The sequence below is a fragment of the Myotis nattereri genome, assembly GCF_964212035.1.
Source record: "Myotis nattereri genome assembly, chromosome: 12".
NCBI classification, from domain to species: domain Eukaryota; kingdom Metazoa; phylum Chordata; class Mammalia; order Chiroptera; family Vespertilionidae; genus Myotis; species Myotis nattereri.
The window spans coordinates 82,913,815-82,939,663 of record NC_138087.1 but is presented as its reverse complement, the minus strand read 5'-3'; the positions used below and the strand labels follow the sequence as shown (position 1 = coordinate 82,939,663).

The window sequence follows — 25,849 nt, the reverse complement described above, 5'->3', positions numbered from 1 at the left end:
TTCCAATTGAAGCGTTTCCTGAAATTGCCTTTGTCCTGGGGACGGCACCCCTGAGTGCGGCCGAGTGGGTGCCGGCCCCCCTCCCGCGGACCGCGGCTGACCGGCTCTGGGAACTGGCCGAGCAGCGTTTCCCCGGGTTGGATGGAGGCGAGGGGAGCCCCTCCCGCCGCGTTCAGGGGTTCGGGTCTTGTTTTTGCCCCGCGAACTGCATTCCGTGTCCGCGTGTACCGTGGGGAAGCGCTGCCACTCGCGTGGTTTAGGGGAAAAGGTCTGAAGCGTCGGAGTACGGCTGCTGCCGAGGGTGACGGGTGTGGCCGGGGTACCCGCCCTGACCTTGACCTCCGCTGCGCCCCGGCCGCCCCTCACACCCTCTCAGCCCGGTGCTGGCCGCTCTTGGCCTTCCTTGATAATTCATCAGGAACCCGTGTCCTGCGGGTGACTGGTCTGCGCCATTCCTGGTGAGTTTTCTGAGGTCTCCACCCTCATACAGTCTTCGCAGCCTCGCGCCCACTGGCCTCCTGGCTCTCGCACTGCCCTGGGCTGTTGTGTCGGGTTTCACGCGAGGCCACGCCGGCCTGCTCATCTGCTCGGGCTCCGTTCTGTGCCCGGCTGCTGGCCCGGGCCCCTCGTGGGTGAAGCTTTGGCACCCGGAGCACTGGGCTTGGGGAGTGATGTGTGGACGCAGATACCCTTTCGAGGCCCCCGGGCGGTCTCCCCACCTCCCCTCCAGCTGGAGCCAATGCCCCTGTCTGCCCTGGGCGGGCACGCGCGCCTCTCCCCGTGCTCCTGTCGGGTTCGCCTGGTTTTGTTTCCCGTACCGATTGCTCTTGATACCTGTTGACTCACTGAGAAGTAATGCAAAGCTGCTGTTAAAATAGGCTCTGCAGTGTGGACACGACTACAGGCGTTATTTATAGAAGGCGGGGGAGCTGAAGGAGCTGGGACGGAGGCTGAATCCCGTCTTCCTGCCTCGGCTGCGGGGTGCCCATCACACTGGTGTCAGGAGGTCTGGCCTCCATTCATGTCTGCGTCTCCGTCTGTACCTACTGGAAGGCGAGCAGATGGACATTTTTCCTCATTGAAAATCTCTCTTTAAATTTACAAATGTGGGCGATCCCCATTCAGATGACCAGGGGGGACCCACCTCGGCCAGCTGAAGGGGTTCCATCTGTGTCTTTGGCGTGGGGGTCATGCCCAGGGGGAGGTTCATTGCTCCCCAGTGGGCCCCGTCCTTCAGGAGACGGGGTGGGGGGACTCTGGCAGCCAGGGGAGAGGCCCCCACAGGCTTCTAACCCCGGGCCCTCCTGTTTCCTTCTCTGGACGCCTCCATGGCCTCTCGGGCTTGGCTTCCAGTGAGTCAGCGTGGTTCTCGCCGAGAGTGGCTTCAGCGTGCCGCAGCTCCGTGAGACAGAACAGTCTTTCTGGTTGTGCAGGAATGGGAGGCCCGCGCCGCCAGGCAGGTGCTCCGAGCCGGCCTCTCCTCGCCTGCCTTTCCGGACCTCACAGTCCCCGGGGCCGCTGTCCCCATTCGCAGCCCAGCTCAGCCTCAGCCAGGCCTGAGGTGCACCTGCTTGGACGTTCCCTCCCACCTTCTTCCTCGCTGCACCACAGCCAGGAACTGTGGGCCCTCTTGTGCTGATATTAGCGTCTGCCCCTCCTTTTGGGGGTAACTCCTGTATCGTTGACAGTGTTTTAATGATTGTCTTATAAATAGTATAATGGACATGTTGAAACATTCATTTGAAAGTATCTGTAAGAAAGAGTAGAACCTGCTTATTAGCTGGAGTCTTGTGATGTCTTTTTGGGTGAAAGTCGTACAGGTTGGTAAGGAGGTTTAAAGGGGTGGCTTGGCGTACTGTCTGTTTTAGAACAGAGTGCTGGGCAGGCTTCTGTGTGCTCTGTTTAGTTTTTTATTTTCCTCCATGACCTTAGGAAGCTTAAAGATATTAGGTCTTGGTTTGGGGTTTTGAGCAATAGTGTTTGTTATCCCTCAAGGACAGTGTTGAAAAGTAACCCAGGGAAAACGCTGGAAGGCACTCAGCTGTCGCAAGCACGTTGCTATGTGCACATGGCGGTGAGCCCTGAGGAGCCCTGGGAACCACTGGAGACTCTTCACGGGGCTGAGCCACCTGGACAGGGCAGGGCCTCAGGGCCCCCAAATTCCACCGTCTCCTTCACCGGCAGCAAACGGTTGGAGAGGCCCTGGGCTGTCCGAGCCGACTGCTTGTGAGGGGTTGGCATGGTCCTCCCTCTCGTTGGAGCTGTTACCTGGCTGGGCACTGCTGTGGGTGGGCAGTCTGTGCGGACGCTGGCCTCTGTCCCGATGGCAGGTGTCCGTGACCCAGTGCTGCAGCTCTCCCGTAGGCCACAGGACAGCGAGGAGTCTGTGGGCAAAACCCCTCTCTTGTCAGTCCAGCAGGTCACCACTTTGCTGTGTGGTGATATTCAGTTTAAGTGAGTCGCACGCTCAAAGCCTGTGCGGGCCCAGAACTGGAAGTGAGCGCAGCTGCTGGCCTTGGCCGCGGGCTGGGAGCCTCCCTCGCAGCCTACTCTCCCTTTTTAGTCCAGCGACTCACTCAGATCATTGGTGTATGAGTTTAGATTGTATTTTTAAACTAGAGGCCTGGTGCACAAAAATTTGTGCACTCGGGGGCGGGGCATCCCTCAGCCCGGCCTGTGTCCTCTCTCAGTCTGGGACCCCTCGGGGGATGACCACCTGCTGGCTTAGGCCCACTCCCCGGGGGGGATTGGGCCTAAGCTGGCAGTCAGACTTCCCTCTGGCAGCCCAGGAGCCCTCGGGGGATGTCCAGTTGCCAGCGGGGAGCAGGCCTAAGCTTCAATCGGACATCCTTAGCGCTGCTGAGGAGGCAGGAGAGGCTCCCGCCACCACCGCTGTACTGGCAGCCGGCAGCCTGGCTTGTGGCTGAGCAGAGTTCCCCCTGTGGCAGCGCACTGACCACCAGGGGGCAGCTCCTGCATTGAGTGTCTGGCCCCTGGTGGTCAGTGTGTGTCATAGTGACCAGTCATTCCCAGTCATTCTGCTGTTAGGGTCAATTTGCATATTACCCTCTTATTATATAGGATAGAGGCCTGGTGCACGGGTGGGGTCCGGCTGGTTTGCCCTGAAGGGTGGCCCAGATCAGGGTGGGGGTCCAGCTAGGGTGCCTGGCCAGCCTGGGTGAGGGGCTGATGGCTGTTTGCAGGCTGGCCACACCCCCTTCAGGGTCGGGGTCCCCACTGGGGTGCCTGGCCAGTCTCGGTGAGAGGCTGAGGGCCGTTTTCAGGCTGGCCAAACTCCCCCCCCCCCCGTGATGGAAGCTTCCAGTCTCTCCTTTTTTTCTTTTTCTTTTTTTATTCTCGGATTTATTTACCTTCTATAATTGAAACTTTATAGCCTTGAGAGGACCTCAGAGCCGGCCAGGGCGGGCGGGAGGGAAGCTTGGCTTCCTCCATCGCCAAGGGCAACCCCAGCCTCCTGCTCACTCCAGCTCTGTGGCTGCTGGCCGCCATCTTGGTTGGGTTCATTTGCATATAGTTGCTCTGATTGGCTGGTGGGTGTGGCTTAAGGCATAGTGAAGGTATGGTCAATTTGCATGTTTGTCTTTTATTAGTGTAGATAGTCTTGTTCTCAGCAAGGGATTTGGGTGCTTCTGATGGGAGGTCACAGGGCGACCTCAGTGTATGTGTCAGTGGCATTAGGTCCTGTGGAGGTGAGGTGGCTGGCTGGTCTCCTCCAATGGCCTTCCTTCTGCTTGGCCCGCTAGGACCACTGGGGCCAGGGGTTTCAGCTGCCCTCAGCCCTTGTCCGCAGGACAGTCAGTGCTCGCCTGCTGGCCAGAAGGGCAGGAGACTGGAGACACCTTGGACCAGGACTCGAAAGAGTGCCCTATGGTTCTGACCCAGTGGCTGACGTGAGTGCATGTGTCTGTAAAGATGGACCCGTTTGCCCACCTTCGCTTTCCTGTCCTGAGGCCACAGGTTAAATACTGACCAAAGAACCTTTCGGTTCAGACTGTGCCAACCCTTTAAATTGAAGTGACTGTCGTGCTTCAGGGTGTTAAATTGTGTAAACATTCTTCCAAAAAGCCCTATTTTAATACTTTTCTGTATCACCTTTACCTCCCTAAGAGCTCAGAGGCTTCTCCGGCTGTTGACTTTTCTCGGGTCATATCACGTGATATCCTGCGTTCTTTTTGGTTCCTAGTTGAACTATTGGGAACCTCAGATTGCTGTCATTTTTCATCAAACCTGAAGGTGGCCAGGATGGAGCCAGTATCACATGCACTCCACCAGTGATCGCAGAGGTGTCATGAGCATACTTGGGTTTTGCTCTACAGGAAACACAAGGGGGGGAGTTAATGATGCTGTCTCCTTAGTTGCTTAAAATTCATATGAACTATGGACTTTAATGAAATAATTCAAGGACTGAAAACCGGCCGCCTGACATTCGTGCAGGAGCTGTCAGGGCGATGCATGGGGTCGCAGTGCCTGGGCTCCAGGGGCCGTGGTCGCTGTGGGAGGGGCACGTGTGGCAGCTTTGTGGGTGGTAGGCCTTGAAAGATGGGTAAGGTTTGGGTGCCCCTCCAGGGGAGGAGAGGGTGCCAGGCCGGGTTCTGTGCACAAGTGTTCTGGGCCTTGTTGTGATAGGATTTGTGGACTGAAGTGTTCAGGGACAGGTTCCTTTGGAGATAGTCTGGCCCGGTTGTTTGTGGTGTCCAAGCTGGTGAGCGTGTGCCGGGAAGGTTTCCTGGGGGGCGTGGTGCGGTGCGAGCCGGACAGGAGTCTCCTGGCAGGTTGGAGTGGGGAGGGGCTGTGTCAGGTGGAATACCTGGGACTGCTGCGTGTCTGTTATGAATACATTCTCTGTGTGGACATGGGCTTTCATGTGTCTTGGAAAGGAGTGTGTAGCCCAGGGGTTTGCAGAGTGGCTGTGTCACTTTTTATTCCACCAGCAAAGTGTGGGCGCTGCCCTGCCTCCTCGCAGCACGTGCAGCGTCAGCCTTTATTTCAGCCACGAGGACGGCCGAGCGCTCGCTGGCTGTGGTATGTATTTCCCTGGGGACTCATCACGATGAGCCTTTTTATGTGCTTATTGGATAGTTGAATCTTTTTTCTGTGAAATGTCTTTTCAGACCATTGGCCAATTTAAACAACTCTATGAAGCTTTTGGGATAGTTGTATGTTAACATGCGGTTCTAAGAGTCATGCAGGGAGTCCTGGGCACCCTGCCTGCGGTTCCCCAACAGGCGCTTCTCGCGAAACCCTGAGGCGGTGCTGCAGCCGGGCACCGACCTGTCGTCTGACAGTCTTCCAGCCCACGAGGCCTCGTCTGGTACCCACACCTGCCCCCCCCCCCCAGCTTCTTTTCCCAGATCCCCGAGGTGGGAGCTGAGGTGCCGGCGTGGAGACTTCGCTCGCTCTATGCTGAGCTTGGGGTGCTGCCTTCGCTGCCTTTCCCATATGTTGTCTTTTCATCCGTTTATTTTCCTTTATTTTCTCTGATGCTTCCTCGGTGACCCGTGAGTTATTTAGAAGGATGATTGCCAAGGGTGCGCTTTCCCTGTTCCGTGTTTCACTTTCCTTTCGGTCCGACTTCACGATGGTAAGGTAACTGACTGGTTCCTGTCTCCCGGCCCAGGCGAGGTCTGTTTGGGCAACGGTCCCTGGCAGTTGAAGAGCTGTGTGTCCTGGTGTTGGGCGGAGTGTTCTGTGGGTGCCAGGCCGGTCTGTGGCTGGTGGTGGTGTTCAGGTCTCTCCTTGTTGTGGCCTGTCTGTTGCTGATGGGTGTTGAAGCTCTAACTGGACCTGGAGACCTGTCTGCTTCTCTCTTCAGCTCTGACCATTTTTCCTCCTGTTCTGAGGATTCGCAGTGTGGCGCATACACCTTTAGGGTTGACTGTAGTCTTCCTGAGGGGTGAGCCTTCACCAGCTGTCCCCAGGTGGCCGGTGTACTGGAGTGGGAGGCGGGATAAATGCTGTGGGTTCACACTCGGTTTCTGCCTCTCGTGACCTTGGACACACTGCTTGCTTGCTCTGTGCCTCAGTTTCCTTGTTTGTAACGTAGAGACAGATGTCTTGATTTAGTAGAATTGTGACACTTAAGTAACAGGCTCACGTGGAGCTTAAGGCCACTGGGTCCGAGATGGAGGTGGGGCCACTGTGCTGCTTTGTCGCCATAGCAGCAGGCCCGGTGCCCCCTCTGGAGACCATGCCGGCGGCCTCACTGCCGTCTCCCCTTTGCCATCAGAGGGACATGTATGTGGCTTCTCCCAGGGCTGCCGCTGGGTGCGCCCTGCCCGCCCGTGCGCAGTGCTGGTCTGGTTTCCCTTTCGCCCACTCTCCCCTCGGTGCCCCCACCTGCTTCTCGCTGCTCCTGAGGCCGTGGCCGTGGCGTCACTGAGTGGGTGTGCTGCCCACGCCCCATGGGGTCTGAGTAGCTAGTTTGCAGTAGAGAATATGGGGGATGGGGACCCGCTGGTGTCTTTTTATGCCGTTAGTCGCCGTGGTTGTTCATGGCCCTCTGTCCTCCAGGGGCGTTTTGAAGGTGCGAGTCACGCTCTGGTCATCTTTCCCTTGGCTCAGATAACATCCCCGAGGACCTCAGGGACCCCTTTTACATCGACCAGTACGAGCAGGAGCACATCAAGCCGCCTGTCATCAAGCTCCTGCTGGCGGGCGAGCTGTACTGCCGCGTCTGCAGCCTCATCCTGAAGGGGGACCAGGCGGCCGCCCTGCAGGGGCACCAGTCTGTCATCCAGGCCCTGTCCCGGAAGGGGATCTACGTGATGGAGAGCGACGACACCCCCGTGACGGACCCCGACCTCAGCCACGTGCCCATAAAGATGGTGAGTGCCTGCGCACCGCCCGCGCTCCCCACCCCACCCAGGGTGTCCTGTGCGTGTTCGGGGCGAGTGACGTCACGGCTCCCAGTTCCACGGGCACTCGCGTCGTGCCCACCTGTCCTGCCGCCAGCTGTCCCCCTGCAGCTGAGCTGCATGACCAGGCACGACGAAACCTCAGGTGCACACGGTGCACACGTGTGTGTGGCAGCTGGCCTGGGTCTGAGTGCGTGGCGGGCGCCAGTGTCACGCCTGGCCAAGTGCTGGTTCTGGCCCTGGGGGAGAGCAGCTCCTCTTGGCTGACTCCGGGTGAGCGCCGAACGCCGCCCCGAGAACGCCCCCCTCGGAGCAGGCGTGGGGAGGTGTCCTTGTGCGCTCCTGCTGCCTGAGTGTGTCATGTGTACGTTGTGATTGTCCTCTGAGCAGCCCTCCCGTCTTCCTCTGAAAGCCCCGCCGTCCTGGGCTGGGCCGTGTGGTGCCTCCTCGCTGCTTTGTGGAGCGTCGGCTGCATTTAGGTTTTGTGGCTTCGCTCTTGGTCCTGGTGGCTGATGTGTGTGGGTCGGGTGCCCTCAGGTGGGGAGGAGCGGCACAGAGGCGGCATGTGGTCTCAGCGCCAGAGCTGCTGTCGGGGTCGTGCAGCCTCGGACAGGGCTCTCCGCCCTCCGTCCCTTTACCACAGCCCTGAAGGAAGGACCCCCAGCGCCCCAGGATTGTCAGGGAGATGAGGCAGGAGGACGAAGCCCCCACACTGCAAGGCACCCAGCTGGCCGACCCTGAGGAGGGGTAGCGAGCAGATGAGGCCTCGCTGTCTCCACACGGGGAGAAGAGAGGAAGGAGTCTGGGTGGGGTCTGTGGGGCCTGGTGGGACAGGCAAGTGGCAGCTCTGACCGTCCTGCTTGCAGAGCGCCCACATGGCGATGGTGGACGCCCTCATGATGGCCTACACCGTGGAGATGATCAGCATCGAGAAGGTGGTGGCCAGCGTCAAGCGCTTCTCCACATTCAGTGCCTCGAAAGAGCTTCCCTACGACCTCGAGGACGCCATGGTGTTCTGGGTCAACAAGGTGAGTGCACCTGGCGGCCGGTTCTCGTGGGGGATGCTGAGGTCTCCGCCCACTAGGGGCCACCAGTGGACTGCGTGTGCTGCACCCAGAACCGCCTGCCGGCGTCGGAGCAGATGACAGGTGTCCCTGAGGAGTGAGCACAGCCTGGGGGGGCTGAGGGTGGGAAATCCAGGCCTGATGGGGTCCACATTGCTGCCTCCTCCTCCTGTTGTCTCCCCTGTGCGCTTAAGGAGGTGCTCCGTTTTAGATGGTGTTTGAAGAGAAAAATGTCTTCTTAAAGGCTGTTTTTTCTTTTATATTTAGAAGCTTGCAATGTAATCTTTTATGCAATGTATATAAAGAATGGTTATTTTTGCCCTGGCCAGTTTGGCTCAGTGGATAGAGCGTTGTCCTGTGGACTGAAGGGTCCCGGGTCCGATTCCAGTCAAGGACACATGCCCAGGTTGTGGGCTCAATCCCCAGGGGGCGCGTGCAGGAGGCAGCTGATTGATGATTCTCTCTCCTCATTGGTGTTTCTATCTCTCCCTCTCCCTTCTGCTCTGAAATCAATAAAGATATATTTTTTTAAAAAGAATGGTTATTTTTAGTAGCATGTGATTATAGGGATCCCTTACCAAAAGCCTTTTGGTTTTTTAAGTCTTATTTGCAAAAAGGTGTTCAGTTGGTGACACTTTGAGCAGCTCCTTGTGGAGTTGGGAGCCAGACATCCTTGCACCACGTGCTGCTGGCTGATTCCTGGTCGGGTATATGCCCGGGTGGTGGTCTCGATTCCCGGTGGGGGCGTGCAGGAGGCAGCCGATCGATCCATGGCTCTCCCATTGATGCTTCTCTCCCTCTCCCTCTTTACTGTTTACAACAGCATGGATGGCCTGTAGGGTATTATTCTCAGTGAAATGAGTCAAAGACAAGTACCCGATGATCTCACTGATACGTGGAATTGGGGGGCTGGGGCGGGGGGGAGAAAAGTGAATAAACAAAACAGAAACAGACCCAGAGACACAGAGAACAAGCTGGTGGTTGCCAGAGCGGAGAGGGTCGGACAGATGAATAAAAACAGTGTGTACTGGGCTAGTTCTCTTCTTTCTGGGTAAATTGCTTGCTGCTCATCTTTGGCCGTATTTCTTTGGGGAGGCTCTTCATTTCCGGTTTGATCAGGTTCTCATCCATCGAGGGTGTTGTTCACGTGCCAGTGGACTCAGTGACCTCCCAGCTGTGGGCTCTGCTTCCTGGTCCCTCGCTGGTGGGTATGTGGTCTCAGCGATCAGCAGCAGCACTGCTGCCTCCCGTGGAGCTGTCGGCCTTAAAGAGACGCCCTCGCTTTCTGGCCCCAGGCTGTCTGGTGGACAGTGCCTTCTGCTTGCTGTTACCTCGACCCTCCCCTCAGGCCCCACCATCCTGCTGTGGTCACATAGGCCCTCTGCCACATCTGGCATCCGCGCAGACGCTCAGGTGTCGCCTCAGGTGTGCGCTCTCGCTCACGGGGCAGTTCCTGCACCCGCTGCCGCCCAGGCTCCTCGGGTGGACTGTGCAGGAGGGGATGCCCGCGCTCTTGGTGAGTGAGGTTGCAGCCTTTCCTGCTGCTGCATCCCGTCTCCCCTGGGCACTCCTTCTTGGTAATTTGATCTGCATTGATTTTTCTTTTGTGTTTTTTAAATATGTTTTTGTTAATATTTTAGGGAGAAAGGAAAGAAGGAGAGAGAGAGAGAGAGAGAGAGAGAGAGAGAGAGAGAGAGAGAGACATCTGTCAGCTGCCTCCTGCACGCCCCCCACTGGGGATTGAGCCTGCAACCTGGGCATGTGCCCTGAGCGGGAATAGACTGTGACCTCCTGGTTCATGGGTCGATGCTCAGCCACTGAGCCACACCAGCTGGGCTGTTTTTTTTTTTTTCCTTTTAAAAACCATTTTCCTACCTTCTTTTTAAAAATTTTATTATTTTATTGGGGTGACATTGGTCAGCAAGAACATGTAGGTTTCAGGTGTGGGTTTCCATGTTACAGGGCCTGTGTATTGCCTGTGTGCCCACCACCCAAGGCCAGGTCTGCTCCTGCCGCCATGTATCAGGGCCTCACCTTCTTGATGGGAATCGCCTGCGCTCACTCACTGCACCTTGTTTCATGGTGGAAGGCTCAGCTCTGTGCCTTTCATCCCAGGGCTTTGACCCGGCCCTGTAAGCATGGGCGAGTATTTCCCATGGTGTTGTTTTATAATTGCAATTTTCATTTTATCTTTAACGTAACTCCAGGAGAGAGCACTTTACTTCTACAAGTTGTATGAGCTGCCCAAGGCGTGCACTGTGAACATGGGCTCAGGCTTATCTAGGGCATCTTGTCCTGTCAGGGGCCTCTGTCGCGGGTGATGGAGGGCGAGAGGGAGGCGGCAGCCCACATGGTGCTTGGGGGCATCTTGTTTTCCACCTGTCAGGTCACCTGGAGGCCTCAGTGTCAGCGGGTGAGAGAGAGTTGGTAATACCTGCTTCAGAGTCAGAGTGAGAGCAGCGGGGCTGGGGCTGGGAAGAGATGTGGCGACCAGTGTCGGAGAGCAGTCACCTTTTAAAAAAATATATATATATATATTTATTATATTTATTTCAGGGAGGAAGGGAGGAGAGAGAGACAGAAACATCCATGATGAGAGAGAATCGTGGATCGGCTGCCTCCTGCATGCCCCCTACTGGGGATGGAGCCTGCAACCCAAGCATGTGCCCATGTCCAGAATCAAACCCGGGACCTTTCAGTCTGCAGGCCGACGCTCTGTCCACTGAGCCAAACCAGTTAGGGCAGCAGCCATCTTTTCAATGCATTTTCTTCTCCTCCAGGTCAATCTTAAGATGAGAGAGATAATGGAGAAAGAAGGGAAGCTCAAGCAGCAGTTCCTGGAGAGCCCTGCTCACCAGAAGGTAAAGGGCAGGCACTTCCTCGCTGTGGAGGTCGCCACGCGCACCACTGGTCACGCCTTCCTCACAGGCTGGCTCTGCAGACCTCAGGGGCAGTGGGCATGCAGCCTGCACCCTCTCCCTGGCAGGGCGTCCAGTGTGTCACCCGGGGGGTGAAGGGTTGTGGGAGATGCGGGGTCCGGGAGTCGGCTTCTACCTGTCAGCAAGTGAGGCGCATGTTGCCGTCGGCCAGTGGCACCTCCCAGACCTCAGTACTGCCCACGAGGCCCTGGGAGGCTGGCATGGCGCCCTAGAGCCCGCGCGGGGTGGTGGCAGGGCCCTGTGGCACCTGAGGAAATGGTGCAGGTGGCATCGGTGCGTCCCTGTCACTTCTGTCCTTTCTTCCCTGACATTGTTTTTCTGGTCAAGCACGTGCATGACTGGAACCACGTTCCCTGAACACATGCACGATGTGGCCCAGCCATGGCTGCGGTCTGCCCGTGTCCCTGGCTGTGGGGATGCGTGGGCACCGCGTGCGTGACCGTGTTTGTTCCTCCTGCTCTCCGACGGCAGACGGCGCGCTGCGCCCCTCCCTCGGTGCACGGGCGTCTGTCCTGGTGCCCGCCGCACCAAGTTCCCCGAGTGCTCGTGGCTCCCACAGCGACCCGTGTAGAGGTGCCCGTGCCTTCCACTGCGGGTCACGGGCACTGTCCCTCGTGTCCACGCTCCACCCACGTGTGTGCGCCGTCCGTCCGTCCGCACGTGGGCCGGCCGGCTGACCCTCCTCTCCTGCCTTCTCCCTGCTTCCCGAGCAGTCTCCCTCCAAGTGGTACTGGAAGCTGGTGCCCGTAAGTGGACTCCGTGCCCCGCTGCCATCAGACGCCATCCTGTGCTGCCACCTGCTTCCATTCCCAGTCGCTCGGCCACCTGTCTGTGTCTGGATGTCCTGGTGTAGTTGCACTTGGTGCCGTGTGGTGCGGCCTGCGTCTGGCTGACAGACAGGCTTGGTTCCCACGGTGGGCACTGGGAGTTCTGGGTCGCATTTCACAGGCAGCGTGCAGTCGGATAGGGTTTGCGTTTCGGCCAGTGGGCGCTAGTTACTCTACGTGATGAACGTGACTGTAAAGCAGGGTCTTCTCTTCTGAGAAGGACGAATGCACTCCAGGCGACTCATGTTGTTGTTGCTAATCCTCACCTGAGCATATTTTCCCATTGTTGTTTTGTTCATTTGGTGTTTGGTTTTGGGGTTTGTTTTGTTTTGTTTCTTTTTGGGTTTTTTTTTGAGTGGAAGCGAGGGAGGTAGGAGGAAAAAGAGAGAAATATTGATGTGAGAGAGACACATCAATTGGTTGCCTCCTGCAGGCATCCTGACGGGGCTGGGGATCCAACCTGCAACCTGGGTACATGTCCTTGACCAGGAATCAAACCTGGGACCCTTCAGCCCGCAGGCCGATTGCCAATCCCAGAGCCACACCGGTCAGGGCACAGGTGGCTCTTTGTTTTGTCCTTTCTGATGTGGCCAACCCTGATGGTGACCTGCCGTGTCTTGGTGCCACAGGCACGGCCGTCTGTGGTAAAGGTGACGCCGCTGCCGCCTGCGCGGTGGGGGAGGCCACCCTCCTTCCTGGCCGGGGCTCTGGGTCCCCAGTGAGAAGTGGGTTTCCCTGAGAGAGGAAAGCGAAGGTGCGGCTTGGCCCAGCTCCGTGGTGCCGCCCTGCAGGCACAGAGGGTGGCACCCAGATCACTTGGCAGGCCTTGGTTTCATGTCTGGGCAACTTGGCCTCCGAACTCTGCCACCAGGCGGTGCCCTGGGGCAGGCTGGCAGATGGGGTCCACGTGAGCAGTGGTCTGGCCTACTTTGTGGCTGATGATTTTGCTCTGAGATATGTTAACAAGGAAGAAAGCATTTTATGGATATTTTCATATCTTTTAATTTTTTGAACGCTGAAAGCCGAGGGAAATGTTCCAAGTTACGAGGTGTAGGAAGGACTAGTGGGCACCCGGCTGTCCCACAGGAAGGCAGGTGCAGAGCAGAGCAGAGCTGTGCAGGCACTGACCAGGGCGGCCCGCAGCCGGCCCTTAGTTCCTTGTGGTGGTTGACCCCTCGCTGCCGGACCACAGTGCCCAGCCCGTGGGCGACGAGGATTGCGGGGAAAGGTCTGGCAGGGCGGCTGGTTCTGAGGTTTCACCTTGTCAACCACGGCCCAGAGGTTAACAAACTGACCGGCAGGTGGTCAGGTACACAGGGCTTTCCCTGGTTCTGAGTTCACTCCATCCATCTTCAGCCGAGAAATCATGTGCTTCACTGCATGCTGTGGTTGTCACCGTGTGTGCTGTGTGTCCGTGTGGGAGCTGGCCTGGCGCATGCCCGCGACTGCATGCTGGGGCCGGGACCGCTGCCAGCCTCTGCCACGGGCGAGAAACAAGTTACGTCTGCAGCGGAGCAGCCCTAGTGACGCGAGGGAGCCCGCTCCTCATCTCAGCAGGATGCTGCCAGTGCCTGTTACGCAGAGTCCTGTGCGGCCTGGAGGCACCTTGACTTCCCCGTGGTGAGGCCCTTTCCTCTGGGCTGGCCTCTCTCTGTAACAGCCCCGGCGCCAGGGCAGCTGCCGGCTTCCTCCTCGCCGCCCTGGCCCCCATAGCCTCCTCCCCCATGTGAAGTGGTTTGTGAGTGTTAATGCGGAAAACGGGGGCAGCACTGCGTCCCCTCCCAGGTGGCCTGGCCTCACTCCTCACCTGCCCTTGGGGATGGGGCTTGGGGCAGCCCCACCGGCACATGCCTCCCCTGAAGGGGGTGCAGAGACCCTGAGAAGCGCTGGTTCTGTGTGGGCCCCGCCCGCGCGCTCTCGGTCTCCTGCTCCCGGCACCACTGACCTCGTGCACGAAATTGTCTGCCCTGCTCCCGGGAATTTCCCCACCACACACTGAAGCCATTTGTACGTTTTTAACGGCCGCGCCGACACGGTGAACGCTGCCAGCACTCAGCACAGTGGCTGCCTTGGGGCTTCGAGTGACAGGACGTTCACACTTAACTTGTTTCTCCTCCGCGTGCAGCAGCGGCTCTGCAGACGTGCCCGCCCCTCTGCCGGCACCTTAGAGCGAGACGCCGCTGCCTGAGCGGCTGATGACTGTCAGCCAGGGTTGCCACGAGCGCAGTTCCCAGATCTTGACGTGTGGGTTCTGGGCAAAGCCTGTAATCCCGACATTTTGAGCGTTTCCCCTACAACTGCCTTGTTCCAAGCATCGTCCAGCGCACGGCGCTCTCACTCAGCCTGCCTGGGCCGTGGGTGGGAGTGGGGCACCTCATGTGTAGAGTCTGCCTTTTGTCGACCGCAGGTGCGCTACCGCCGAGAGCACCTGTCGGCGAGGCAGCCGCCCTACTTCCCACTGCTGGAGGACCTGATGCGAGACGGCAGCGACGGGGCCGCGCTGCTGGCCGTGGTCCACTACTACTGCCCCGAGCACATGAAGCTGGACGGTGAGTGCAGCACGCCCCTGGCACACCCGCGTCCTTGGTGCCCTGGGCAGGAGCTGCGTGGAGACGTTGGGGATGAAGGCGCAGTGCGGGTGGCACCTGCTCTGGTCACGTGGTGCAGGTGCAGGGATGGGTCTCCACTCTGAGGTCTTTATTCTTGCTCTGTAATTAGTGCTAATTTGAGGGAGAGGCTTCGAGGACGTCAGCATCTGCTTTCTCAGGTGTTGCCCGTGGCGGTCTCTCCCGCGTGCTGCCGGCACCTCCGGGACGGGTGGCACTCGGGTCACGGCCCTCGCCCATGGCTCTGCTGCTCAGGCTGCCCCAGGTTCAGGCGGGTGGGCCAAGCTTTGTTTAGCTTTACTCAGCTAAGCCTGTGTGATTTGGGCTCAGGAGTAGTCATGTGACTGTGGGAAGGCCTACATCTCACAGGTGAGGGGACTGGCCTGTGCAGAATGTGGGCCCAAAGGTGCCTGTGTGGTGAGTGCAGTGAGGCCTCCCCAGGAGACGGAGCCCCCCACTGTGTAGGAAAGACCTGACCCTGAAAAGCCAAACTTGAGAACTTTGAAAGAAAATATAGGACAACAGTTTTATGACATTGTTGTTGGGATGGATTACTTACGTAAATTACAAAAAAGCACAAATAATAGAAAAGATTCTTGTATTTAAATCAGAGGTCCTCAAACTTTTAAACAGGGGGCCAGTTCACTGTCCCTCAGACATTCCACACATGCGCACTGCGGGCCCGGGACGCGTCGGCTGCTAAGCAGGACAGGCAGCTGCGGCAAAAACACCCGGCGGGCCGGATAAATGTTTTCGGCGGGCCACATGTGGCCCGCAGGCTGTAGTTTGAGGACCCCTGATTTAAATTAACCATATTAAAATTCAGTGACACGGGACATTATAAACAAACTTGTGATAAACCGTATCCATGAGAAAGTAGTTGTCAAAGGATCGTCACACAGCCCTTTTGTAACCGTCTATATATATAAAAGGCAAGCGACTGGAACAACCTGAACGGCCAGAATGACCAGTCACTATGACACGCACTGTGGCCGGCCAACCGGCCCAATAGGAGGCGGGGCCAGCTGGCCAACCTGCCGCGGCCCCTTCCCCCGGCTGCCCAGCCCCCAATCAGCCCCTCCACCCCAATCTGGGGCAGGACCAGCTGTCCAACCTGCCGCGGCCCCTTCCCCCGGCCGGCTCGGCCCTGATCGGCCCTGATCGGGTAGGCTGGCCGGACCCCACCATGCACAGATTCATGCACTGGGCCTTTAGTCCTATATAATGATCCTCCTGTATAACAAAGGGGTAATAAGCAAATAGTCTGAACGGCAGAACAACTGAACAACCAATCAAAGCGTAATATGCTAAGGCTGCTCAACCACTCGCTATGACGTGCACTGACCACCAGGGGGCAGACAGTCGACCAATCGCTATGACATGCACTGACCACCGGAGGCAGATGCTCCGACTGGTAGGTTAGCTTGCTGCTGGGGTCCAGCCGATCAGGACTGAGTGAGATGGGCCAGACACACCCTGGAGTCCTCCCGCGGTCCCTCCCCGGCCCCATTGTGCACCAGTGGGGTCCCTCACCCTGGCCTGTGCCCTCTCACAATCCCAGACTCCTTGTGGGATGTCAGAGAGCCGGTTTCAGCCTGATCCCACAGACCACTCACTCCCCTTGGGAGGGTGCCGGACGCAGGGCTCTCCCAATCAGGACTCGTTGGGCCTGAGCCCACAGCAGGCACAGTGGGGCCGGGATGAGCAGGAACAGCAGGTAGGAGCTGCTGGCAGCGTTGGACTGCGGGTTTTGGCCCGATCCCTGCAGGCCACCCAGAGGGACCCCACTTGTGCACAAACTCATGCACTGGGCCTCTAGTCTATATATATATATAAACTAGGGGCCTGGTGTACGAAATTCGTGCACTGGGTGTGGGGTGGGGGGGGAGAGTGTCCCTCAGCCCAGCCTGCCCCCTCTCACATACTGGGAGCCCTCAGGCGTTGACCCCCACCACCCTCCGATCGCCTGATCGGCCCCTTGCCCAGACCTGACGCCTCCGCCAGAGGTGTCAGGCTTGGACAGGGGACCCCCATCTCCCCCCGATCACTGGCTCTGGCCCCCGCCCAGGCCTGAGGCCTCTGGCCCAGGAATCATGCCTGGGCAGGGGACCCCCATCTCCCTCTGATCGCTTGCTCCACCCCCCGCCCAAGCCTGACGCCTCTGACCAAGGCTTCAGGCCTGGGCAAGGGGACCATCATATCCCCCCAATCCCCGGCTCCGCCCCCCACCCAGGCCTGATGCCTCAGCCAGAGGAGTTGACCCTCATCACCCTCCGGTCACCAATCACCGGATTGGCCCCTTGACCAGGCCTGAGGCCTCCTGGGCAGGGGACCCCCAGCTCCCCGCGGTTGCAGGCTCCGCCCCTGCCCAGGCCTAACACCTCTGGCCTAGGCGTCCGGCCCAGGCAGCGGGGACCTGCAGTGGCAGCGGGGGGCGCCGCGATCGTGGGCTTCGCTTTAGGCCCAGGCAAGGGACCCCTAGCTCCTGGGACTGCCAGCTTCCACCGTGCCCAGCTCCCATCACTGGCTCCACCCCTACTTCCTGCTATCACTGGCCAGGGCGGCAAAGGCGCCTGATTCTCTGATCATGGCTGGGGGGCAGGGCAAAGGCAGCCCCAGGGCCGCCTTTGCCCTGCCCCTCGGCTCTTAGCTCCCCCCTGGGTTTCAGATCACTGTCAGTGACAGGGGGCTTCTTCCTGCTTTCCCTTTCGCCTCCCTGCATTGTGCCTACATATGCAAATTAGCCGCCATCTTGTTGGCAGTTAACTGCCAATCTTAGTTGGCAGTTAATTTGCATATAGCCCTGATTAGCCAATGAAAAAGGTATCGCCGTACGCCAATTACCATTTTTCTCTTTTATTAGTGTAGAAGGCTAATTGTCCGTCCAACCAGTAGCTATGATGTGCACTGACCACCAGGTGGCAGACGCTCAACACAGGAGCTGCCATGACGTGCACTGGCCATTTAAAAATAAACGGCTCCACGGACATGGCACCGACAATCCAACACTTCTCTCCCCCCAAGTGGCACCCCACCAAATCACAGCCGACGCTGCCAAGACCCCATGGCACAAAATGCGGCCCCTAGCCCAGCCTTAAACGGTCATTGTGGGTGCTGGGTAATGACATCACATAGCAACGCCTGGCTTCCTCTCCCTAGCGACTAGCCTCCTTGCAGTTTCTTCAGCCCAAGAACACGACTTACTTCATAGCCAGGTGCAAACATTTCACACTGTAACCAAATGTCTGTGAAGCGTTTTCCCTGCCTCATCTCGTTTGATGCTCACAGACGTCCTGGAGAAGGTAGATAGGAGACGCAAAACGGGCATTTAGAAAGCTTAGAAACTTGACCCGACTGAAAAGAAATGGTGGACCTTGAAAATGACTTCAGATTTTTCTCACTGCGCAGAAGATAGTCAGACACGCTGCAGTTGAATAATTTACCCTTTGTTCTCCCTGTGTGATCTACAATAATAATCTGCTTCGTGTTGATGTTTACTGCTGTGTTGCTTACAATTACCTGAAAGAGAAGTTAGGGTGCTTCACTGGGCTGCAGAAAGTTTAGCTAAATCAGAAAGCGGGTCTAATTAAGCAAGTTTATTCTATACTAGAGGCCCGGTGCACAAAACTTTGGGCACTTGGGGAGGGGGTGTCCCTCAGACCAGCCTATGCCCTCTCGCAGTCTGGGACCCCTCAGAGGATGTCCACCTGCTGGCTTAGGCCCGCTCCCGGGGGATTGGGCCTAAGATGGCAGTCAGACGTCCCTCTGGCAGCCCGGGAGCCCTCAGGGGATGTCCAGTTGCCAGCGGGGAGCAGGCCTAAGCTGCAGTCGGACATCCTTAGCGCTGCTGAGGAGGCAGGAGAGGCTCCCGCCACCATGCTGTACTGGCAGCCGGCAGCCTGGCTTGTGGCTGAGCAGAGCTCCCCCTGATGGTCAGTGTGTGTCATAGTGACCAGTCATTCCCAGTCGTTCTGCTGTTAGGGTCAATTTGCATATTACCCTTTAATTATATCTACACTAATAAAAGAGAAAAATGGTAATTGGCGTACGAGCTACCCTTTTCATTGGCTAATCAGGGCTATATGCAAATTAACTGCCAACTAAGATTGGCAGTTAACTGCCAACTAAGATTGGCAGTTAACTGCCAACAAGATGGCGGTTAATTTGCATATGTAGGCACAATGCAGGGAGGCGAAAGGGAAAGCAGGAAGAAGCCCCCTGCCACTGACAGTGATCGGAAACCCAGGGGGGAGCTAAGAGCTGAGGGGCAGGGCAAAGGCGGCCCTGGGGCTGCCTTTGCCCTGCCCCCCAGCCATGATCGGAGAATCAGGTGCCTTTTCCATCCTGGCCAGTGATAGCAGGAAGTAGGGGTGGAGCCAGCAATGGGAGCTGGGCACAGTCGAAGCTGGCAGTCCCAGGAGCTAGGGGTCCCTTGCCTTGGCCTAAAGCGAAGCCCACGATAGTGGGGCCGCTGCAGCTGTGGGTCCCCGCTGCCCGGGCTGGACGCCTCAGCCAGAGGCCACGTGATCGCGCCCCCCCCCCCGCCCCCGCCCCCGCTGCCACTGCAGGTCCCTGCTGCCCGGGCCGGACGCCTAGGCCAGAGGCGTCAGGCCTGTTCAAGGGGCCGATCCTGTGATTGGAGGTTGATGGGGGTCAACGCCTGAGGGCTCCCAGTATGTGAGAGGGGGCAGGCTGGGCTGAGGGACACCACCCCCCCCGCCCCCCACACACACCCAGTGCACGAATTTCGTGCACCAGGCCCCTAGTAGATACATAAAAGGCTAAGTTGACTCACACGTGCGCAATACATATAAAGCCCTCATTGTCGATCGTGAATTTGGTTGGGACTTCTATTATAGAGAAAGGGTGGATAGCGATATTAAAATATTTCTTCTAATTAATTTCCTTTCATGTGCACGAATCTGTGGATTGGGACACTAGTGACACATAAAGAACTCCTACAGATCAATAAGAAAAAGGCAGACAATCAGAGCTGCAGGGAGAGCAGGCTTTTCACGGGAGGAAGTCAGCACGCAGACCCAGCAACACACATCTCACACCCCCGGGTGGAGGTGGGGCGGTTGGCTGGGCAACCTCGGCATGCAGGTGCAGAGAACACACCGATTGGTTTTCATGGCATTTCTGTGACAGTGAGAACTGCAGTACGCTAGCTGTTCAAGCGAATGCCTGAGTCCATCCCATCGACCAGATCTGGGGGGAAACAATACTGAGTTGAGGGAACAAACAGGCTGCACAGTGCAGGCACATGCCACCAGGAGTGTCAGTGTAAGCGAGCGGCCAGCAGCCTGCTGTTCCGGACACACGGTTTACGACACAGCGAATGGGAGGGGCCACGCAACTTGGGGGCGGGCGAGGGCGGCTGCCTAGGGAGCTGGGCTTTGACAGAGCAGGGTCTGAATCACACGCGATTTGACGGTGACATTGGTTCCACCCGGCACAGGCCTCTGGGGGCTGGTCGCACATGGCTGTAATATTTCACGACCAGAGTTTTTTAAAAGGAACATCTCTTAGCACTAGACATGTGCACTGTTTGTTACTCAGCTTGTGACTGGCTCCCCTGGGAGCGCCCAGTGCAGGGTGTCGCCAGGAACCCAAGCCCCGGAGTCTGGTCGCTCCCGTCTCACCTGCGCACCTTCCAGTTCCTGCGTTTACTTCCTCCGGTCCCTCTGCCACCTGCCTCCCCCCTCCCTCCCTATTTACGGGCAGAGTTCACGTAAATTGTCGCTGCAGCGGCTTCTGACTTAGTCTTGAGCTGTTTTAGCTGTCCTAGTGGTTCCTGCCTGAGGGCCCCCCAAAGAGCACTCCCACCCCGGGGGCCAAGGGAGGGTGCTGGCAGCCTGTCCCAGTGCTGTGACCAGCTCCCCCGTGCTGTTCCGTGGGCACGCCTGGCATTTCTCAGTTTACGCCCCTCCCCCACACGTAGGTAATCACGCAGGGTGCCCGATGGTCAAACACGCACCAGCTTTCTGTGCGTCCTTTCATAAACTGAAGGGGGTGGTTCCTGTCCATCCTGGAAGCCCAGGCTTAAGATTTCAAGTGATTTCTGTGGCTCTTTTTAGAGATGGACAGTTGGGTTCCGATCCTGAGATTCCTCAGGTCTTCCAGCCGAGTGGTTCCTGTCTGTGGTCAGTCACTGACCTAAACACCACGCTGCCTCCCGACGCTGTGAAGCAGATGTCGTCCTAGCAACGTCCTTTCTGTTTCTCTGTTAGACGTGTGCTTGAAGGAGGTCACGTCTATGGCTGACAGTCTGTATAACATCCGGCTTCTGAGGGAATTCTCGAACGAATACCTGAACAGATGCTTTTACCTCACCTTGGAAGACATGCTGTACGCGCCCCTGGTGCTGAAGGTAACCATGACTACGGAGCACACGGCTAAAGCTCCGCGTGCACAGCTGCTCATCACGCCTTGGGTTCTGTTTTTCTCGCAGCCGAACGTGATGGTCTTCATTGCCGAGCTCTTCTGGTGGTTTGAGAACGTCAGGCCCGACTTTGTTCAGCCCAGGGACGTCCAGGAGCTGAAGGACGGTGAGTGGGACGCGGCGGCTGGCGGCGGCTTCCCGTGAGCTTCCTCCTCGGACGCTCCCGAGCGCTCCCTGGCTCCTGGGCAGCGACGGTGCCGGGCGTGAACGGCTGCATCTGGGGGAGAGCCCAGCCTGTCTGAGGGGCCCCGGGGCCTGCTGAGCGTTTGGGAGGCGGGGCCGCTGGGCTGAGTGTGCTGGCTGCTCCCCCCTGCAGGGTCGGGACGCACCCATGTTCCCCAGAGTCAGGGCCTGCGGCCTGGAGACTCAGCTTCCAGGAGGTGATGCGGGCGAGAGCGTTCCTTCCTGTGGTTTCCCTAAGACTGTCAAGAGATCGGCCCAGGGGAACGTAGGTAAAGCAGCCACAATAAATAGGCCTTTTTTCACGGAAAGATGATAAAAAATAAGAAAAAGAAATCACCTGCCCTCACAGCAGATACTTCACGCCGACAGCAGGTCACCGGCCCCTGGCTGTACAGGAAGCCACTGCAGCGTGAGCGAAGGAGCCCATAACTCGGTCCGACTGGGCCCTCCATGACCGTGGACTCCACGTGCCCGTTGCTCACGGAAGGCGCTCACCTCCTCCGTGGTCCCAGCAAACCCGCTGAGGCCGCGCCAGACCCGAGGAGGGACCCTGTCCCAGCTCAGGCCTCAGCACTGCATCACAGCCAGTTTTTTTTTGGAGAAGCTTGGTTTCCAGTAAAAGCGATGTTATTTTTGGTGTTTATAGAAGCGGCAGGGTTTTTTAGATGCTTCTTGCTGACTTAAGAAACTCTGAATCATATGGACGTTTCTGTAAAATTTCTATTTCTTCAGCAAAAACAGTGTCACACCAAAAAAGCAGCCGGCCGCCCGTCCCTATCTCCAACGCCACCAAGCGCAGCTTCCTGGGTGGCCCTGCGGCAGCGAGCCCGGCCGAGCCGCCAGCCCCCGCTCAGCCACCAGCCGAGGGCGGCCCCCGCCAGCACCTGCACCCCGAGGAGCCTGACCCTCTGTGAGTTGTCTGTCGCTTTCAGAGTTGAGTCACAGTGCTCTGTCCCTGTTCTTGTTACACTTCCTCCCAGAGGCAGGAGGGAGGCGGGATGCACTCTTGAATTTTGCTGTTAGAATTGGAAACTCACATTTTTATCACAGACGGTGACCAGAAGCCAGTCTGTCCCCACCTGCAGTTTTGGGTTACTTATTCCAAATTCGAAGTTCTTGGTACCCTTTTGGTTTATTTTTTAATAATTTTTCTCGAAGAATCAGTGAAATTCTTACCTGTGGTGTGAATTGGCGGTGGTCTCTGGTTTCTTTTGCATTTGCTTTTGACCGTGAAGGCTGCTGACCCACCGATTTCTCTCCTGACAGCGGGAGAGGGGCCTCTGCCTCCAGCCCGTCGCATCCCTTACTGCCCCTGCGGCAGCGGCAGCAGAGGGCGGCACCGGGGGAGGACCCGCCGGGTAAGAGCGGCCCTTCCTCCTCTCCTCACAGCCACTGGCACAGCAGTCCCTGGGGCGCAGCAGTCAGGGAGTTAGTGAGGACTGGGCAGGAGAGAGCCCAGCTGGACCCGTGTGCCATGGAGTCTGTTGTCCTCAGAGTGGAAACACCATTAACCTGTGCACTGTGTGTGGTGCGCAGAGTCGCTGTGCATGCCTGAGCGAGAACCGAGTGCACTCACGGTGACTTAGAGGTCGGGCCATGTTGTGTCCTGACGCGGAGGGATCACTACTGAGTTCACGTTCCTCACCGTGGGGACTGTTGGAAGTGACCTGTGTGATGCTCTGCTCTCAGTGATGCATTTCCGTGCTGACGAGTTTCAAAGGACATAACCTTGGCTTCCTCCTGCTGATCACATCCCTGCCTCTTCCGCCTGCAGATGAGCGACACCGGTCCAACTCCTTGACCCGCATGGATGGGCAGCCACGGGGAGCAGCGGTAGCGTGGCCAGAAAAAAAACACAGGTGATCCGTGTAAACTGTTCCTTAGACCAGTGGTCGGCAAACTCAGTCAGCAGAGCCAAATATCAACAGTACGACGATTGAAATTTCTTTTGAGAGTCAAATTTTTTAAACTTAAACTATATAGGTAGGTACATTGTTATTAACTTAATTAGGGTGCTCCTAAGGCTTAGGAAGAGCCACACTCAAGGGGCCAAAGAGCCACACGTGGCTCGCGAGCCGCAATTTGCCGACCACTGCTTTAGACTAACAGCCGTCTCCTGCTGTGGCCTGGACCCCCAGACCCCAGGAGCACTGAAGCCTGGAGGGCATTCGTGGGCAGCGGCAAGGGCACCCTGGCGGGTGATGAGTCAGAGCCAGGTGTGAGGACCCGCCGGGACTTGCAGAAGTGAGGCCGCACTGCTCTTCACACTGTAACTCCTGGATTTTAGAAGATGTGGTCCTTTTTCATTAATAGGTTTTTTATTGCAACTTTTAATCAGAAATGTTTTAGCTTTAATTTCCAGTATGATAAACATTGATTAGTAAGGATAAACATAACAAGTAAAAGCTCTTTGGGGTCCTCAGTCATTTTTAAGGGTGTAAAGAGGTCCTGGGAGCGAAGTGTTTGAGTCGCTCCCTGAAGCCAGCTCTGCCCTCTGCTCAGGGCAGGGGGTCTAGCTGCGTAGCCGGGGCTCCCAGCCGAGCTGCTGGCTCACTGCCGAGTCCCTCCGGCTGACAGTGGCCCTCCCGCTGCAGGCCCGCGTCCCAGCCAGCGCCTTTCGTGCTGCACCACACTGCGAGCTGCGACGCGGACCCCGGCTCTGGCGACAGTGTCAGCTTGGCCCGCTCCATCAGCAAGGACAGCCTGGCCTCCAACATCCTCCCCCTGACCCCGCAGAACCAGCCACAAACCCCCGCCCTGAGGGCCAGCGGGAAAAGCCTCCTGAACAATGTCGACATCGAGGACGAGGACGAGGAGCTCATGGCCATCGTTAGGACCAACGGAGCTCCCCACGGCAGTGACCTGGGCCCCACGACAAGTGCCAGGTCTCCCCAGAGACCGGCGGGCCCCCTAGAGAGCAAGCCCGACAGCTTCTTCCTGGAGCCGCTGATGCCGGCCGTGCTGCGGCCCGCCAAGGAGAAGCAGGCGGTCAGCAAGGAGGACGAGTGCGGGGAAGGGCGGCTGAGGGGCTGCGCAGCCAGGAGGCCCAGCGAGGGCCTGCCTCTGGGGCGGAGGAAGGCGCCTGGCAGCTGCGGCACTCGGGACCTGAATAGGACTTTCACCCCGATTTCCTCCGCGGAGCTGTGTGCTGAGGTGGGGCTGCCGGCCGGGGAAGCCCGCGAGGAGCCTCTGGCCAGCGGCAGCTTCCATCCTTCATCTCAGGGACAGTCCCCCGACGGCTTCTTTCTTCACGTGGCCAGAGCCGACGAGGCCCCGGAGGGCAGGCCGCACGGTGGCCGGGCAAGAAGCCCGCTCGCCCGCGACCCGGAACCGTGGGCCGTCCTGAGGCAGGACTCGGACTCGGACGTCGCGGACCTGGAGGAGGCCGAGCACGACTTCCTCGGGGAGGACCTGCCCGTGCCGATGGGGCGGTACGCGGGCGAGGAGGAGTCGGCCAAGCTGCAGGAGGACATGCAGGTGAAGGAGCACGAGGACAAGGACGGCGCCAGCGGCCGCTCCAGCCCCTGCCTGAGCGCCGCCTCCCAGCTCAGCGGCGCCTCCGCGGCCAGCGGGAGCGCCAGGATGACCAGCTTCGCGGAGAGGAAGCTCCAGAGGCTCAACAGCTGCGAGACCAAGTCCAGCACGAGCAGCTCCCAGAAGACCACGCCGGACGCCTCGGAGAGCTGCCCGGCCCCGCTGACCACCTGGAAGCAGAAGAGGGAGCAGAGCCCCGGCCGGCAGGGCAGGGACCACGCCAGCCTCCTGGCCTCGGAGCTGGTGCAGCTGCACATGCAGCTGGAGGAGAAGCGGAGGGCCATCGAGGCCCAGAAGAAGAAGATGGAGGCGCTGTCCGCCCGGCAGCGCCTGAAGCTGGGCAAGGCCGCCTTCCTGCACGTGGTCAAGAAGGGCAAGGCCGAGGCCGGTCCCCAGCCCCTGCAGCCGGAGCCCGAGGAGGACTTCGGCGGTGCTGTGTCCAAAACCGAGGAATTCCTGGCTCGGGAGCAGGGCCGGGGAGATGCGGGCAGAGAGGGCCCGGCCGCGCTGCCTGAGCCGCAGAAGAGCACGGCGCTGTCTGCGGCCCTCCTGGAGGTGGCCGGGGACGGGCTGGACACGGGCGAGGGGGACCTCTCCATCGAGAAGCTCAACGAGACCATCAGCACGCTGCAGCAGGCCATCCTGAGGATCTCCCAGCAGCAGGAGCAGCTGCTCATGAAGTCCCCAGTGCCCCCCGCCCCTGGGGCCCGGAACAACGCCGCGGACCCGAAAGTCAAGGCGTCCATCCACTTTGTGGAGCCCCTGTCTCCAACGGGAGTGACGGGGCACCGCAGGCCTCCCCGTCTGGGGCAGGGTCGGAATTCCCGGTCGGGGAGACCCGCTGAGCTCAAGGTGGCGAGAGACAGGCAGCAGGGCTCCCGAAGTAAGACCCCGACGCCCAGCGTGGAGGCCCTCCCGCACCTGCGGCCCTTCCCGCCGCGGACGCCCCCCGACCCGGGCTGGGACGGGGCGGCAGACCCCGGGAGTGACCCCCCCGAGAAGGGCTTCTTCGACAGCTACCGGCTCCACGATGCCAGCAACCAGCGGGCACTCACCTTGCCCTCGCCCAAAGACGCCAACATCCTGTCGGAGCAGATGAGCCTCAAAGAAGCTCTGGGCCTGGGCCTGAAAGAGGCGGGGCTCGGGGCCCCCGCTGTCTCGGGAAAGGAGGGCGTCCCCGTGGACGGGCCCCCGCGGAGCAAGGCCAGCCTCATCGAGGTGGACCTGTCGGACCTGAAGGCCCCCGACGAGGACGGGCCGACGGGCCCCGAGAGCTCTGTGGACCTCAGCACGGACGGCGACCAGAAGTCGGGTGTCGGCTTCTTCTTCAAGGTGAGCAGCTGGCAGCCGTGTCCGGCGTGGCCAGGTGACCCCAC

General features: G+C 58.7%; 1 protein-coding gene across 1 annotated transcript in view; it reads left to right on the top strand.

Annotated features, from left to right (window-relative positions):
• CAMSAP1 (calmodulin regulated spectrin associated protein 1) overlaps positions 1-25,849 on the top strand; it is a gene marked incomplete at its 5' end in the record, with an annotated part of 31,353 nt that overhangs the window by 522 nt on the left and 4,982 nt on the right. Inside the window, 11 exons of the mRNA XM_081104151.1 lie at positions 6,583-6,845; positions 7,742-7,903; positions 10,720-10,800; positions 11,592-11,624; positions 14,113-14,254; positions 20,545-20,684; positions 20,766-20,862; positions 21,672-21,849; positions 22,206-22,297; positions 22,714-22,798; positions 23,534-25,805. Of these exons, the coding sequence (XP_080960277.1) occupies positions 6,583-6,845; positions 7,742-7,903; positions 10,720-10,800; positions 11,592-11,624; positions 14,113-14,254; positions 20,545-20,684; positions 20,766-20,862; positions 21,672-21,849; positions 22,206-22,297; positions 22,714-22,798; positions 23,534-25,805 (3,545 nt within the window). The remainder of the gene's footprint in view (positions 1-6,582; positions 6,846-7,741; positions 7,904-10,719; positions 10,801-11,591; positions 11,625-14,112; positions 14,255-20,544; positions 20,685-20,765; positions 20,863-21,671; positions 21,850-22,205; positions 22,298-22,713; positions 22,799-23,533; positions 25,806-25,849) is intronic.